Source organism: Salmo salar, chromosome ssa18 (genome assembly GCF_905237065.1).
Source record: "Salmo salar chromosome ssa18, Ssal_v3.1, whole genome shotgun sequence".
NCBI classification, from domain to species: Eukaryota; Metazoa; Chordata; class Actinopteri; order Salmoniformes; family Salmonidae; genus Salmo; species Salmo salar.
In genome coordinates this window covers 33,089,010-33,107,316 of record NC_059459.1, presented here as the reverse complement: position 1 = coordinate 33,107,316, position 18,307 = coordinate 33,089,010, and the positions used below count along the sequence as shown (strand labels likewise).

The window sequence follows — 18,307 nt, the reverse complement described above, 5'->3', positions numbered from 1 at the left end:
TGCCACAAAATTGGTCTTTTGACCCATCAATCAGATCTTTAATCAATCAGATCAAAAATGTGGGCAAAAGATCAGAATTGGGCTGCCTGTGTAAACACATCCATAGTGCTTGTTATTTGTTCTCCAGGTCCTTCTCATCTTGTGTGTGTGTTTCATGTTCTCACCTGGAACAGATGTGTGATTCATGTCACAGTGCAGTGCATTCTTGGACCAACCAACCAACCAGATATCAGATAACTGAGCTGCTTCAGAGAATGAAGAGGGTGTATCAGTGTACAGGAGATAGTGGAAAGTTAACATCTTTCTTAACACCAGTCTTTTTATCTATAGTATGTAGCTCCAGGGATCACCACTGTGTACAGGAGATAGTGGAAAGTTAACATCTTAACACCAGTCTTTTTATCTATAGTATGTAGCCCCAGGGATCACCACTATGCTGATCCTTCATATTTTATATCTGTGTACAGGCATTAGTACTAGAAGTCATTGATTAAGCGTCACCGTGGTGATGACTAGAAGGTAAATAAATACTACAGCTTACGATGAGTTAGCACTTTTTTATATATACTGTACTGATGCCAGCTACATGCCATCTTGTAGGCTAATAATGACCACTGTGACAGATTAAATTGATGCACTGGTATCTAGTGCAGTGATGAAAAGTGCATGGTACACAAAATAAGATGGGCCAGCCTCTTTATTATCAACAGTTTTAAAGAGGACACAATAAATATCACTAATGTCTAGTCCTTGAACAAAAATGACTCCGCCGACCCCAAGTTAAAGGTCCAAAGCAATTCCTGAATTAAAATTATAAATGTATAGATTAACAACATAAATACAGCAATAATCAATTCAGAATTCATATTTTATTCCAACTTCATAAAGTAAATTGACATCGTGATCAGTAGTCAAGTGATATTATGCTCAGTTCATGTTAAGATAACTTTACAGCAAATCAATCCATCAATGCAATAACAGATAGTCAAGTTAAGCACAACCAAACATGACCAAAATCAGGGATAAGAGAATATATATTTTAACTCAGCAATGTGCATTATCAATATGGTATCAAATACATGTCCATATTTGTTGCTTTAAGTTAACATGCTGAATGTGCTAAGTTCGTAATCTTAAAAATAATACATCTGTTAAAGGCTAAAATAAACATTTATCCAGCCATATATTACAGAAATATACATGACAACAAAAATGTGCTGAGTTAAAATAAGAAACAAAGTAAGCCTGGAATATGTTTCCTCAACAACATGTTCTCTTTTCAGAATCCAAAACATCCAGTATCACAGGGTAAAGCTTGTTTAATAACCCACCGTTTGGTTATCAACCAAGGATCTTTCTTAGGGTTGTAAAATGTTGCTAACTTTCCCCAAATTACCTGGTTTTTTTAAATGTATTTTTATTCCCGATTTGAAGATTCCCAGAATAGTGAGGGAAATAAGCAGGAAATTCAGAATCCCCTCATTTTGGAAAGATACCAGAATTTTGCAACACTAAATCTTTCTTTTTGGAAACATAAAAACACAGAATTGGTGCAGATGACATTTGAAACAACAGGCACATACCCATAGTAATACAAAGAGGGGTGCATCTCAAATGGCACACTATTCCCTATATAGTGCACTACTTTTGACCAGGGTCCAATAGGGCTTTGGACAAAAGAAGTGCACTATATATGAAATAGGGTGCCATTTGGGATGCAAGAGGGTTTACATACTGCTTTGAACAAAGACACCTGACTGAACAAAGAACAAAAAAGTTGCCCTAATACGAAAAAAGCAACCTCCCAATCACTCTCTCCCGTTATAATAAATCAGTGTCAGCACAACGTTGTGTAATATTAACCAATCTCAGGCAGAAACCAGAAAACAAAAGTTCAAATTAAAGTTTTACTGCATTGTATGAACAATCCAAATGTCAAATTCTTATGTTATAGCAAACCAGTTGTAACAGAAACCAATCCGGTTTAACTGTCTCCTGGTCCATGCAGGTAGCAGACCTGGGTCATATTCATTAGGGCACACTGTTTAAAATAATTTCAAATACTTAAAATGTATTTGATTAAGCTTGCCTTTTGCAGGTGAACCCATAGAAAAGTCCAGAACATGCAAACCCCGCCCACCTGGCACTCCCAGACAGGCTAAAGCAAATGCTCAAAAGTATTTAAAAGATTTCAAATAGTATTTGAACCCAGGTCTGGCAGGCTGTGGTCTTGTCAGTGGACATATTCGTCTTCACTCATGTCAGAGTCGTCTGCCTCCACCTCTCCTTCGATCACTGATTTCTTCCCCTTACAACATGACACCAACAGGCCGATGAGGAAAACCTATAGGTGGAAAACATGGAAAGTTACAATCAATCAATCAAACACCACCAGGCCAATGAGAACAGGTGGAAAACATGGACATTTACAATCAATCAAACACCACCAGGCCAATGAGAAGAACCTACAGGAGGAAAACATGGACATTTACAATCAATCAAACACCACCAGGCCAATGAGAAGAACCTACAGGAGGAAAACATGGACATTTACAATCAATTAAACACCACCAGGCCAATGAGAAGAACCTACAGGAGGAAAACATGGACATTTACAATCAATCAAACACCACCAGGCCAATGAGGAGAACCTACAGGTGGAAAACATGGACATTTACAATCAATTAAACACCACCAGGCCAATGAGAAGAACCTACAGGAGGAAAACATGGACATTTACAATCAATCAAACACCACCAGGCCAATGAGAAGAACCTACAGGAGGAAAACATGGACATTTACAATCAATTAAACACCACCAGGCCAATGAGAAGAACCTACAGGAGGAAAACATGGACATTTACAATCAATCAAACACCACCAGGCCAATGAGAAGAACCTACAGGAGGAAAACATGGACATTTACAATCAATCAAACACCACCAGGCCAATGAGAAGAACCTACAGGTGGAAAACAGGGAACATATGGAAATAAGTCATGGGCCATCTCCCAATACCCATACTAGCGTACTATATAAATAGTATGTGATAAAATAAAGTTTTATAGTATGTGAAATTTAGAAAATAGTATTCTGAGTGCTTTATCTAATATGTGATTGCGTTGACTCCAACCATTCGTTCGTTTTGGTACAGCAGGTCAATCTATCTGATTATCAGCTGTCGTCAAACACGTGAGTCAGAAAAGACCAATGAATTTTACTAGATCAAACGCCGAAATGAGTATGCAGTTTAAGTAAATGAGTACGCAGTTTAAATAAATGAATACGCAGTTTAAGTAAATGAGTACGCAGTTTAAGTAAATGAGTACGCGGTTTAAGTAAATGAGTATGCAGTTTAAGTAAATGAGTATGCGGTTTAAGTAAATGAGTATGCGGTTTAAGTAAATGAGTATGCAGTTTAAGTAGGACGCTAGTATGGGGGTCATCTTTAATGTCCAAACAATTTAATCAATAAATCAATGAATTGCAGCTATAATTCTAGCAGACTCAGCAGTACTCAGTAAATCTGATCTGCCTTTACACTATAAATTGCACTTATAGTTACACCATCGGTGATATTTTTGCAAGAACATTGTCAATCAAATCTTTGAGTTTCCAACACATACCCCGATAAACACCCAGTTACCAAAGTAGTAGATGGTACTGAAGAACCAGAACTTGTGGAGGAAAAGGTACGATCTCGTCACAGTGCATTCGTCTGAAAAAGTGAGAAGACAAAAAAATAGAAAGAACATAATTGAGTGTTTGCTAACACTGCATTAGTTTGACATCAAGAGATAATCTTAGTTCTCTAAACTTAGTTTAGACTCAAGTTGTGTGTGTTTGGAACAACAAATGTATATTAAATGACACAAAAACAAACATATATTTATATTTGTATGTTTCAACAGCACAACATGACCAGCCTTAGGAGTTCACTGAAATCACTATGGCTGCGTTTACACAGGCAGCCCAATTCTGATCTTTTTTTCAATAATTGGTCTTTTGACCAATCAGATCAGGTCTTTTGGGCAAACAATCAGAATTGGCTTGCCTGTGTAAATGCAGCCATTAAGTCTTTAAAGGTTAAAGGATATTTTTCTGGGAGCAATTAACAGCATTATACTAACTAGTAGTGACCCAACACCGCCACCATTACAGTAGCCCCAAGAGACGCCTCCGACATTAATCATTATACTAACTAGTAGTGACCCAACACCGCCACCATTACAGTATCCCCAAGAGACACCTCCGACATTAATCATTATACTAACTAGTAGTGTTTTAACACCACCACCATTACAGTAGCCCCAAGAGACGCCTCCAACATTAATCATTATACTAACTAGTAGTGACCCAACACCGCCACCATTACAGTAGCCCCAAGAGACGCCTCCGACATTAATCATTATACTAACTAGTAGTGACCCAACACCGCCACCATTACAGTAGCCCCAAGAGACGCCTCCAACATTAATCATTATACTAACTAGTAGTGACCTAACACCGCCACCATTACAGTAGCCCCAAGAGACGCCTCCGACATTAATCATTATACTAACTAGTAGTGTTTTAACACCGCCACCATTACAGTAGCCCCAAGAGACGCCTCCAACATTAATCATTATACTAACTAGTAGTGACCCAACACCGCCACCATTACAGTAGCCCCAAGAGACGCCTCCGACATTAATCATTATACTAACTAGTAGTGACCCAACACCGCCACCATTACAGTAGCCCCAAGAGACGCCTCCGACATTAATCATTATACTAACTAGTAGTGACCCAACACCGCCACCATTACAGTAGCCCCAAGAGACGCCTCCGACATTAATCATTATACTAACTAGTAGTGACCCAACACCGCCACCATTACAGTAGCCCCAAGAGACGCCTCCGACATTAATCACTATACTAACTAGTAGTGACTTAACACCGCCACCATTACAGTAGCCCCAAGAGACGCCTCCGACATTAATCATTATACTAACTAGTAGTGACCTAACACCGCCACCATTACAGTAGCCCCAAGAGACGCCTCCAACATTAATCACTATACTAACTAGTAGTGTTTTAACACCGCCACCATTACAGTAGCCCCAAGAGACGCCTCCAACATTAATCATTATACTAACTAGTAGTGACCCAACACCGCCACCATTACAGTAGCCCCAAGAGACGCCTCCGACATTAATCATTATACTAACTAGTAGTGTTTTAACACCGCCACCATTACAGTAGCCCCAAGAGACGCCTCCGACATTAATCATTATACTAACTAGTAGTGTTTTAACACCGCCACCATTACAGTAGCCCCAAGAGACGCCTCCGACATTAATCATTATACTAACTAGTAGTGACCTAACACCGCCACCATTACAGTAGCCCCAAGAGACGCCTCCGACATTAATCATTATACTAACTAGTAGTGACCCAACACCGCCACCATTACAGTAGCCCCAAGAGACGCCTCCGACATTAATCATTATACTAACTAGTAGTGACCTAACACCGCCACCATTACAGTAGCCCCAAGAGACGCCTCCAACATTAATCATTATACTAACTAGTAGTGACCCAACACCGCCACCATTACAGTAGCCCCAAGAGACGCCTCCGACATTAATCACTATACTAACTAGTAGTGACTTAACACCGCCACCATTACAGTAGCCCCAAGAGACGCCTCCAACATTAATCATTATACTAACTAGTAGTGTTTTAACACCACCACCATTACAGTAGCCCCAAGAGACGCCTCCAACATTAATCACTATACTAACTAGTAGTGTTTTAACACCGCCACCATTACAGTAGCCCCAAGAGACGCCTCCAACATTAATCATTATACTAACTAGTAGTGACCCAACACCGCCACCATTACAGTAGCCCCAAGAGACACCTCCGACATTAATCATTATACTAACTAGTAGTGTTTTAACACCGCCACCATTACAGTAGCCCCAAGAGACGCCTCCGACATTAATCATTATACTAACTAGTAGTGTTTTAACACCGCCACCATTACAGTAGCCCCAAGAGACGCCTCCGACATTAATCATTATACTAACTAGTAGTGTTTTAACACCACCACCATTACAGTAGCCCCAAGAGACGCCTCCGACATTAATCATTATACTAACTAGTAGTGACTTAACACCGCCACCATTACAGTAGCCCCAAGAGACGCCTCCGACATTAATCATTATACTAACTAGTAGTGACCCAACACCGCCACCATTACAGTAGCCCCAAGAGACGCCTCCGACATTAATCATTATACTAACTAGTAGTGACCTAACACCGCCACCATTACAGTAGCCCCAAGAGACGCCTCCAACATTAATCATTATACTAACTAGTAGTGACCTAACACCGCCACCATTACAGTAGCCCCAAGAGACGCCTCCAACATTAATCATTATACTAACTAGTAGTGACCCAACACCGCCACCATTACAGTAGCCCCAAGAGACGCCTCCAACATTAATCATTATACTAACTAGTAGTGACTTAACACCGCCACCATTACAGTAGCCCCAAGAGACGCCTCCGACATTAATTACAGGCCCTGCAGCATCTGTTTGATCCATGATGCTAATGCACCAGTTAATGGGATGTAAGTAGGAGCCATTATCAACCAAATGCAGTAAAAAGCCCAGTCAGACCAGAAATGGACATCCTAATGGTTGATATTGAGATTGATATTCTAATGGTTGTAGGCTTCAGAGTACCTTCTTATGCTTTTAGAAAGCAAAGTAACACCAAAAGCAAGGAAATAGTAAAATAAGAATCCTAGCATCCTACTGCATGTATTTTAGACTCATTAACTGTTGCATACAATGCAACAGTTAATGGGAGGTAAGTAAAGCACTCATAAACCAAATAACAGAAATCGGCATGTATTTAGCATACTAATGCTTTTAATACCTTCTTATGAGTCAGAAAGGGGTTGGACATTATAACTCCAAAAGCAGGGAAGGAAGATAAACAGCAGAACTTGGTGTGAATCCAGCATCCTAATGCATTTATATTAGACTACCTTCTTATGTATGAGTCAGTGTGTGAGGGGTTGGAGAACTGGCAAAGTAACAACTAACTAACTCCACTGTGTCCACGGCAATATTCTGAATCCACGGCGAGGCTGATGGAACAGGTTTAAGAACGTTTCACATCAAGTGTCACTATGAGGTTAAGATAAAGCAGTGTGATTGGACCCTGTAAAAGGATTTTTACAGTGTGGAACATACTCAGGCCTTTATTATATTTTAATATCTTTGCTTTTAGTCAATGTTATTATTCTAGTTAAGAGTTTACTTAAAATTAGAGTTCCTCACTACAGTATGTAGCAATGTATTCCATGAAATGGGAATATGGAGGTATTCACTTGTAGGTTTTGTTTTCCATGTTGAAGAAACGTTGTTGTAAGAAACAATAGGGTGGTTGGAAGGTTTCAACTGTCAATGAAAGTCCATAAGAAAGACACAGTGGCAGTGGGTGTATGATTAAGTGTGACAAAGCAATCACTTGCAGTGTGGTCAGGTGACACAAAGAGGGACTTAGGGAAATTGCATCTGGCTCAGAACAGGGCAGCACGGCTGGCACTTAAAAGTACACGGAGAGCTAACATTAATAATATGCATGTCAATCTCTCATGGCTCAAAGTGGAGGAGAGACTGACTTCCTCACTACTTGTTTTTGTAAGAGGTGTTGACAAGTTTAATGTACCAAGGTGTCTGTCTAAACAACTAGCACACAGCTCAGGCACCCATGCATACCCCACAAGACATGCCACCAGAGGATTATTCACACTCCCCAAGTCCAGAACAGACTATGGGAGGTGCACAGTACTACATAGAGCCATGACTACATGGAACTCTATTCCACATCAGGTAACTGATGCAAGCAGTAAAATCACATTTAAAAATCAGAAAAAAAGACACCTTATGGAACAGCAGGGACTGTGAAGAGACACACACAAAGGTACAGATACACACATACATTGTAATATTGTTGTATGGTGGTATTAAACATTGTGCATTGTAGATATGTAGTGGTGTAATAATGTCATATGATGTACATTTTATCTTTTGTGTTATATGTAATGTAAGTGCCGTAATGTGTTTGAACCCCAGGAAGAGTAGCTGCTGCCTTGGCAGGAACTAATGGGGATCCATAATAAACCCCAGGAAGAGTAGCTGCTGCCTTGGCAGGAACTAATGGGGATCCATAATAAACCCCAGGAAGAGTAGCTGCTGCCTTGGCAGGAACTAATGGGGATCCATAATAAACCCCAGGAAGAGTAGCTGCTGCCTTGGCAGTTAACTAATAGGTATCCATAATAAACCCCAGGAAGAGTAGCTGCTGCCTTGGCAGGAACTAATAGGGATCCATAATAAACCCCAGGAAGAGTAGCTGCTGCCTTGGCAGGAACTATGGGGATCCATAAACCCCAGGAAGAGTAGCTGCTGCCTTGGCAACTAATGGGATCCATATAACCCCAGGAAAGTAGCTGCTACCTTGGCAGGAACTATAGGTCCATATAAACCCCAAATCTCTACTGGCGAATAATAGGTATCCATAATAAATCCCAGGAAGAGTAGCCCCTGACTTGGCATGAACTAATAGGTATCCATAATAAACCCCAGGAAGAGTAGCTGCTGCCTTGGCAGGAACTAATAGGGATCCATAATAAACCCCGGGAAGAGTAGCCCCTGCCTTGGAAGGAACTAATGGGGATCCATAATACACCCCAGGAAGAGCCGCTGCTGCCTTGGCAGGAACTAATGGGGATCCATAATAAACCCCAGGAAGAGTAGCCGCTGCCTTGGCAGGAACTAATAGGTATCCATAATAAACCCCAGGAAGAGTAGCCCCTGCCTTGGAAGGAACTAATAGGGATCCATAATAAACCCCAGGAAGAGTAGCTGCTACCTTGGCATGAACTAATAGGTATCCATAATAAATCCCAGGAAGAGTAGCCCCTGACTTGGCATGAACTAATAGGGATCCATAATAAACCCCAGGAAGAGTAGCTGCTACCTTGGCATGAACTAATAGGTATCCATAATAAATCCCAGGAAGAGTAGCCCCTGACTTGGCATGAACTAATAGGTATCCATAATAAACCCCAGGAAGAGTAGCAGATGCCTTGGCAGGAACTAATGGGGATCCATAATAAACCCCGGGAAGAGTAGCTGCTGCCTTGGAAGGAACTAATAGGGATCCATAATAAATCCCAGGAAGAGTAGCCCCTGACTTGGCATGAACTAATAGGTATCCATAATAAACCCCAGGAAGAGTAGCAGATGCCTTGGCAGGAACTAATGGGGATCCATAATAAACCCCGGGAAGAGTAGCTGCTGCCTTGGAAGGAACTAATAGGGATCCATAATACACCCCAGGAAGAGTAGCTGCTGCCTTGGCAGGAAGTAATGGGTATCCATAATAAACCCCAGGAAGAGTAGCTACTGCCTTGGTGGGAACTAATGGGGATCCATAATAAACCCCAGGAAGAGTAGCTGCTGCCTTGGCAGGAACTAATGGGGATCCCTAATAAATACAAATACTTGCATGCAGTCTTATTACCCAAGCAAAGCACTTGCTGTGCAACTGTGTAACTAACGATGGCCCTGTCCTCACTTAAGGCTACAATTTGGGATCTGAGAATCTGTTCAATGGTCATTCCAATTGTTGATATGCACCTGCATTCTTAATAAAAAAATAAAACAATTCCTTATGAATTTGCAAGGGGTTACATTTCCCTAGCCCATCCCTTAGCTGTATACCAAAACAAGTGGCAGGGCTACCGTTTTGTTGTTTTTCAAATCCCAGAATGGAACTTTAAAGTGCCCCTGTCCTGACTGATGTGCCTTAGAGGGGCTGTTAACTCCGTAGAGGAACCCAGCCTCGGGCTAACTGTGTCACGGTAACTGAAAAAGACTACGACTCTTCTTGTAAAGTAGAAAGCTGTGTCATTGTCACTGTGGATAGGGCTGATCCCTGGATAACTTCCCATGTGAAGTCACAGTCGACAGACTCTTAAACACCACTCATATGTCATAATGTACTGCAGACCTACATGTAATAAACTCAGCAAAAAAGAAACGTCCTCTCACTGTCAACTGCGTTTATTTTCAGCAAACACAAAAATGTGTAAATATTTGTATGAACATAACAAGATTCAACAACTGAGACATAAACTGAACAAGTTCCACAGACATGTGACTAACATAAATGGAATAATGTGTCCCTGAACAAAGGGGAGGGGGGGGGTCAAAATCAAAAGTAACAGTCAGTAACTGGTGTGGCCACCAGCTGCATTAAGTACTGCAGTGCATCTTCTCGTCATGGACTGCACCAGATTTGCCAGTTCTTGCTGTGAGATGTTACCTCACTCTTCCACCAAGGCACCTGCAAGTTCCTGGACATTTCTGGGGGGAACGGCCCTAGCCCTCACCCTCCGATCCAACAGGTCCCAGACGTGCTCAATGAGATTGAAACACTGACATTCTGTCTTGCAGGAAATCACGCACAGAACGAGCAGTATGGCTGGTGGCATTGTCATGCTGGAGGGTCATGTCAGGCTGAGCCTGCAGGAAGGGTACCACATACATGAGGGAGGAGGATGTCTTCCCTGTAACGCACAGCATTGAGATTGCCTGCAATGACAATAAGCTCAGTCCGATGATGCTGTGACACACCGCCCCAGACCATGACGGACCCTCCACCTCCAAATCGATCCCGCTCCAGAGTACAGGCCTCAGTGTAACACTCATTCCTTCGACGATAAACGCGAATCCGACCATCACAACTGGTGAGACAAAACTGCGACTCCTCAGTGAAGAGCACTTTTTGCCAGTCCTGTCTGGTCCAGCGATGGTGGGTTTGTGCCCATAGGCGACGTTGCTGCCAGTGATGTCTGGTGAGGACCTGCCATACAACAGGCCAACAAGCCCTCAGTCCAGCTTCTCTCAGCCTATTGTGGACAGTCTGAGCACTGATGGATTGATTGTGCGTTCCTGGTGTAACTCGGGCAGTTGTTGTTGCCATCCTGTACCTGTCCCGCAGGTGTGATGTTCGGATGTACTGATCCTGTGCAGGTGTTGTTAAACATGGTCTGCCACTGCAAGGATGATCAGCTGTCCGTCCCGTCTCCCTGTAGCGCTGTCTTAGGCGTAATTTTTACAAATTATCTTTGAAAGACAGGGTCCTGAAAAAGGGACGTTTCTGTTTTTTCTGAGTTTATGTGGTGTTATGTCATATGTACTGCAGGCTTGTATCTTAGCAACAACACTTCTCATATGTACTGCAGGCTTGTATCTTAGCAACAACACTTCTCATATGTACTGCAGGCTTGTATCTTAGCAACAACACATCTCATATGTACTGCAGGCTTGTATCTTAGCAACAACACTTCTCATATGTACTGCAGGCTTGTATCTTAGCAACAACACATCTCATATGTACTGCAGGCTTGTATCTTAGCAACAACACATCTCATATGTACTGCAGGCTTGTATCTTAGCAACAACACTTCTCATATGTACTGCAGGCTTGTATCTTAGCAACAACACATCTCATATGTACTGCAGGCTTGTATCTTAGCAACAACACTTCTCATATGTACTGCAGGCTTGTATCTTAGCAACAACACATCTCATATGTAGTGTAAATATCTAGCTAATATAGGATGTTTTAGTCACAGTTAATGTACCGTAAACGTCCATCTACATCTATATAATGTGTTTTAAACACAGAGAGCTGAGGGACTGGATGGGCATGCCAGAAACTGCTGCTGTTTGCTTTAGAATTTAAACAAATAAAAGAATGACTGAAGTTTAAGGAAGAAAACCACAACCTTAACCAACACGATAGAGAAACCGTTTGACTATCATATACTGTGTTGCACTAGAATCTGGCCAGGAGATTTAAGGTGACTTAGAAAAGAAGATCCAAATCACAGAAATCCTTTCTAAGACACACCACGAACCAACCATGCAAACCATCTGAGACTGTCGCTGCAGCTCTAAACAAGGTTCTTTATGTGTGTGTGTGTGCAGACAAGGAGAATCCTGGGTAATAGCTAAGCTGCACTCCAGTCGCCATAGTGCAACAAAAAAGAAAGACAAGAAAAAAATAGCATTTTAAAAGAAGTGGGTAAACTGTGTAATTCACTTGTCTGCAGGGCTGGAGGGCTGAGGTATCCATGACAGGCTAAGTCTGTTGTCCAAATGGAACTCTAGTCCTTACATTCTAAACTACTTCTGATGGGAGCCCTATGGGCCTGGGTCATAAGTAGTGCACTATGTAGTACATGTGGTGCAATTTGGGACAGAGCCTAAGAGAGTGGCCAGTCAGTTGCTCTATTCAGCTCTAAATGGACAGGAGGAGAGGCAGAAAGGAAGAAGAGGAGGAGGAGAAAAGTGGAGATAGAGGAGACAGAGATTGGCGGTCAGATTGCCCTTAGGCTTCGGAGTTTACCTATTCTGTCAGAGTTTGGGGAATCCCCAGTCTTACCTGTTGAGCCGGTCCCAGAAAGGGAAAGTTAGGGAGTTTACATGGATAAGAAGGTAATGAAAGGAGTTGTGATGTAATAAATAGGAGCTGTAGGGACAGATACTGTTGGCCAGTGGAATGGGTAGATCTAAAGTACAAACAATGTGATTGGAAACACGCTTTGCCAGTGACTTAAAAATAAACCCAACTCTGGAGAGAAAGCATTCAACAAGGGTCAAGAGATGAGGATGGGATAACATTTGATGTCCATTCTAAAAGCTGGAGATGCAATATAGTAATCAGATATTTAGCTAAATATGGTGCAATATTTGTTCAATATCGTGCTTGGTCCCCGACATAAAATAAAGAACCTAAAATAAAGAAACCAGTGCTTGGAGCCGACTGAAGACGGCTTAGCATGTATTGTAGCAGTTAGCTACGTGTGAAGTATTGTATGGTAGCAGTTAGCTACGTGTGAAGTATTGTATTGTAGCAGTTACCTACATGTGAAGTATTGTATTGTAGAAGTTAGCTACGTGTGAAGTATTGTATTGTAGCAGTTAGCTACGTGTGAAGTATTGTATTGTAGCAGTTAGCTACGTGTGAAGTATTGTAATGTAGAAGTTATGTACGTGTGAAGTATTGTAATGTAGCAGTTATGTACGTGTGAAGTATTGTAATGTAGCAGTTATGTACGTGTGAAGTATTGTAATGTAGCAGTTATGTACGTGTGAAGTATTGTAATGTAGCAGTTATGTACGTGTGAAGTATTGTATTGCAGCAGTTAGCTACGTGTGAAGTATTGTAATGTAGCAGTTATGTACGTGTGAAGTATTGTAATGTAGCAGTTATGTACATGTGAAGTATTGTATTGTAGCAGTTAGCTACGTGTGAAGTATTGTATTGTAGCAGTTAGCTACGTGTGAAGTGCTGTAATGTAGCAGTTAGCTACGTGTGAGGTATTGTAATGTAGCAGTTAGCTATGTGTGAGGTATTGTAATGTAGCAGTTAGCCACGTGTGAAGTGTTGTAATGTAGCAGTTAGCTACGTGTGAGGTATTGTAATGTAGCAGTTAGCTACGTGTGAGGTATTGTAATGTAACAAGGTATGTGTGAAGTATTGTATTGTAGCAGTTAGCTAACTATGACAATACTTCACATGTAGCTAACTGCTACAATACTTCACGCGTAGCTATGTGTGAAATATTGTATTGTAGCAGTTAGCTATGTGTGAAGTATTGGATTGTAGCAGTTAGCTACGTGTGAAGTATTGTATTGTAGCAGTTAGCTATGTGTGAAGTATTGTATTTGAGCAGTTAGCTACGTGTGAAGTATTGTATTGTAGCAGTTAGCTATGTGTGAAGTATTGGATTGCAGCAGTTAGCTACGTGTGAAGTATTGTATTGTATTAGTTAGTATTGGCATGTCTCCTTTAGTATGATTTATTGAGTAAATAGCAAGTGCTGTTATCTGGACCGTAAACACATGGTCAACCCTGTGTGTGTGTGAGAGAGAGCCGAACACTGGAGGGAATTAAAATGACCAACCTTTGAAAGTGAAGCTCACTTTACTTAATCAGTTTGATTCTCACATTTCCCATTGATCAAGGAAGCTTACGTAACTGGCCCAATTATTTTTGTGCGGTGATAAAGGAGGCCAACTACCACCACGGATATGTGATGTGCTTTCCTATAACAACATCCACAAAGAAACACTGTGCATTCATCTTCTTGACTTTCGTCAATAACTGATCGTGTTATTATTGTTCGACCATTTCAATAACAGTCAGATAAACACAATTGGTCAGATAAAAATGTGAAAAAAGTGTAAATCATTAACATAGCAAGCACAATACTTATTTAAGCAAGAAATCTACTTAATCTCTTTACATAGATTATCAACTCTGCTCCATAGCTATTAAAAAGGTCCTAGAGGCTCTAGATTTCCCAAACGACGTTTGTAGAGACAGTCTGGATGACCCCACTGACGTTGGTAGAGACAGTCAGGATGACCCCACTGACGTTGGTAGAGACAGTCTGGATGACCCCACTGACGTTGGTAGAGACAGTCAGGATGACCCCACTGACGTTGGTAGAGACAGTCAGGATGACCCCACTGACGTTGGTAGAGACAGTCAGGATGACCCCACTGACGTTGGTAGAGACAGTCAGGATGACCCCACTGACGTTGGTAGAGACAGTCAGGATGACCCCACTGACGTTGGTAGAGACAGTCTGGATGACCCCACTGACGTTGGTAGAGACAGTCAGGATGACCCCACTGACGTTGGTAGAGACAGTCTGGATGACCCCACTGACGTTGGTAGAGACAGTCTGGATGACCCCACTGACGTTGGTAGAGACAGTCTGGATGACCCCACTGACGTTGGTAGAGACAGTCAGGATGACCCCACTGACGTTGGTAGAGACAGTCTGGATGACCCCACTGACGTTGGTAGAGACAGTCAGGATGACCCCACTGACGTTGGTAGAGACAGTCAGGATGACCCCACTGACGTTGGTAGAGACAGTCAGGATGACCCCACTGACGTTGGTAGAGACAGTCAGGATGACCCCACTGACGTTGGTAGAGACAGTCTGGATGACCCCACTGACGTTGGTAGAGACAGTCAGGATGACCCCACTGACGTTGGTAGAGACAGTCTGGATGACCCCACTGACGTTGGTAGAGACAGTCTGGATGACCCCACTGACGTTGGTAGAGACAGTCTGGATGACCCCACTGACGTTGGTAGAGACAGTCAGGATGACCCCACTGACGTTGGTAGAGACAGTCTGGATGACCCCACTGACGTTGGTAGAGACAGTCAGGATGACCCCACTGACGTTGGTAGAGACAGTCTGGATGACCCCACTGACGTTGGTAGAGACAGTCTGGATGACCCCACTGACGTTGGTAGAGACAGTCAGGATGACCCCACTGACGTTGGTAGAGACAGTCAGGATGACCCCACTGACGTTGGTAGAGACAGTCTGGATGACCCCACTGACGTTGGTAGAGACAGTCAGGATGACCCCACTGACGTTGGTAGAGACAGTCTGGATGACCCCACTGACGTTGGTAGAGACAGTCTGGATGACCCCACTGACGTTGGTAGAGACAGTCTGGATGACCCCACTGACGTTGGTAGAGACAGTCAGGATGACCCCACTGACGTTGGTAGAGACAGTCAGGATGACCCCACTGACGTTGGTAGAGACAGTCAGGATGACCCCACTGACGTTGGTAGAGACAGTCAGGATGACCCCACTGACGTTGGTAGAGACAGTCTGGATGACCCCACTGACGTTGGTAGAGACAGTCTGGATGACCCCACTGACGTTGGTAGAGACAGTCAGGATGCCATGGAGATGGAGGACTGTTGTCTGGCTATGTTGGACGTGTTCTAGTTGTAATTTGTATTATATAGTATTTTTGTTGTCTGGCTAGGAGACGTGTCGTGTTGTCTGGCTATGGTAGAGAGATAGGAGACGTGTTGTGTTGTCTGACTATGGTAGAGAGATAGGAGACGTGTTGTGTTGTCTGGCTATGGTAGAGAGATAGGAGACGTGTTGTGTTGCCTGGATATGGTAGAGAGATAGGAGACGTGTTGTGTTGTCTGGCTATGGTAGAGAGATAGGAGACGTGTTGTGTTGTCTGGGTATGGTAGAGAGATAGGAGACGTGTTGTGTTGCCTGGGTATGGTAGAGAGATAGGAGACGTGTTGTCTGACTATGGTAGAGAGATAGGAGACGTGTTGTGTTGCCTGGGTATGGTAGAGAGATAGGAGACGTGTTGTCTGACTATGGTAGAGAGATAGGAGACGTGTTGTTCTGTCTGGTTATGGTAGAGAGATAGGAGACGTGTTGTGTTGTCTGGCTATGGTAGAGAGATAGGAGACGTGTTGTGTTGTCTGGCTATGGTAGAGAGATAGGAGACGTGTTGTGTTGTCCGACTATGGTAGAGAGATAGGAGACGTGTTGTGTTGTCTGGCTATGGTAGAGAGATAGGAGACGTGTTGTGTTGTCGGACTATGGTAGAGAGATAGGAGACGTGTTGTTCTGTCTGGGTATGGTAGAGAGATAGGAGACGTGTTGTGTTGCCTGGGTATGGTAGAGAGATAGGAGACGTGTTGTCTGACTATGGTAGAGAGATAGGAGACGTGTTGTGTTGCCTGGGTATGGTAGAGAGATAGGAGACGTGTTGTCTGACTATGGTAGAGAGATAGGAGACGTGTTGTTCTGTCTGGTTATGGTAGAGAGATAGGAGACGTGTTGTGTTGTCCGACTATGGTAGAGAGATAGGAGACGTGTTGTGTTGTCTGGCTATGGTAGAGAGATAGGAGACGTGTTGTGTTGTCTGGGTATTGTAGAGAGATAGGAGACGTGTTGTGTTGTCTGGGTATTGTAGAGAGATAGGAGACGTGTTGTGTTGTCTGGGTATGGAAGAGAGATAGGAGACGTGTTGTGTTGTCTGGGTATGGAAGAGAGATAGGAGACGTGTTGTGTTGCCTGTCTAAGTTATGGAGCCATCTGGGGTATTGTGACTGTCCCCGCTGAGCTGCTCCTATCACACTGTTACCTCAAACTGCTGCTTCACACTGATCGAGAATCAGGTCCCCCCTCTTTATTCATTATGATTTAAAGGCTAAACTGATCCTAGATCAGCACTCCTCCTTTCAGATACTGTGAATATGGGCCCAGGCATGCGGAGCTGCTCCTATCCCACTGATCTCAGACCAGGCATGGGGTTCTGGTAGTGGTTGGTACCGACAGACAGACACTGGGCTGATTCCATCGGGTTATTGTTTAAACCAAAACGTCCCCTATATTGTTTCTAATTAGGGATATTTACAAATGGAAAACATTTCTTAACATTTAAACTACAATTTTATTATCACAAATTCCATGTGAATTCACAATGCAGCTGTACTGCTAACAGCAACGGTTTGGGTCTCAAGGTGTGTCCCTTTCAGACGGTGAAGCATTGCACCTTTACCAATATTACTGTACCTCAGTTCCACCTCACAAAGCTTGCATTTCTGTCTCATTTAACTTCTCAAAGTATTGTCACACTGTTGCTTGCCTTTCTCTGCCATTTTTCCAACTGTTAACGACCTATAAATCGAGTAGACTCCCAAATAATTGATTCCTCGACTCCTTGCACGTCGACTCCCAATTCTGAGAGTCAAGATTCGATTCCGCTAGGAATCTACTCCTAAGATTCAGTATTTTTGGAACAGAGGAGACTGATTAGTTGCCGTACTTCCGAGAACACAAACATAATGAGGGGCATAGCAACGAGCTAGCGAGGGACGGAGAGAGAAGGGAGGTCTAGGCAGGTCAGTATAGGCAGGTCAGCCACCAGGCAGACAGTCAGAACCGTGTACTAGGCCTATCTGTCAGTATAGGCAGGTCAGCCACCAGACAGACAGTCAGAACCGTGTACTAGGCCTATCTATCAGTATAGGCAGGTCAGCCACCAGACAGACAGTCAGAACCGTGTACTAGGCCTATCTATCAGTATAGGCAGGTCAGCCACCAGACAGACAGTCAGAACCGTGTACTAGGCCTATCTATCAGTATAGGCAGGTCAGCCACCAGGCAGACAGTCAGAACCGTGTACTAGGCCTATCTGTCAGTATAGGCAGGTCAGCCACCAGACAGACAGTCAGAACCGTGTACTAGGCCTATCTATCAGTATAGGCAGGTCAGCCACCAGACAGACAGTCAGAACCGTGTACTCCTCTTCAGTATAGGCAGGTCAGCCACCAGACAGACAGTCAGAACCGTGTACTAGGCCTATCTA

The 18,307-nt window shown here is 43.0% G+C and overlaps 1 protein-coding gene across 2 annotated transcripts in view; it reads right to left on the bottom strand.

Moving 5' to 3' along the window:
* Positions 1-850: 850 nt before the first annotated feature.
* LOC106560274 (lysosomal cobalamin transport escort protein LMBD1) overlaps positions 851-18,307 on the bottom strand; it is a 311,650-nt gene continuing 294,193 nt past the window's right edge. For both annotated transcript variants that reach the window (XM_045701048.1, XM_045701049.1), the window contains 2 exons: positions 3,626-3,717; positions 851-2,344 (listed from right to left, as the gene is read on the bottom strand). In XM_045701048.1, the coding sequence (XP_045557004.1) occupies positions 2,234-2,344; positions 3,626-3,717 (203 nt within the window). In that variant the 3' untranslated portion in view covers positions 851-2,233. The remainder of the gene's footprint in view (positions 2,345-3,625; positions 3,718-18,307) is intronic.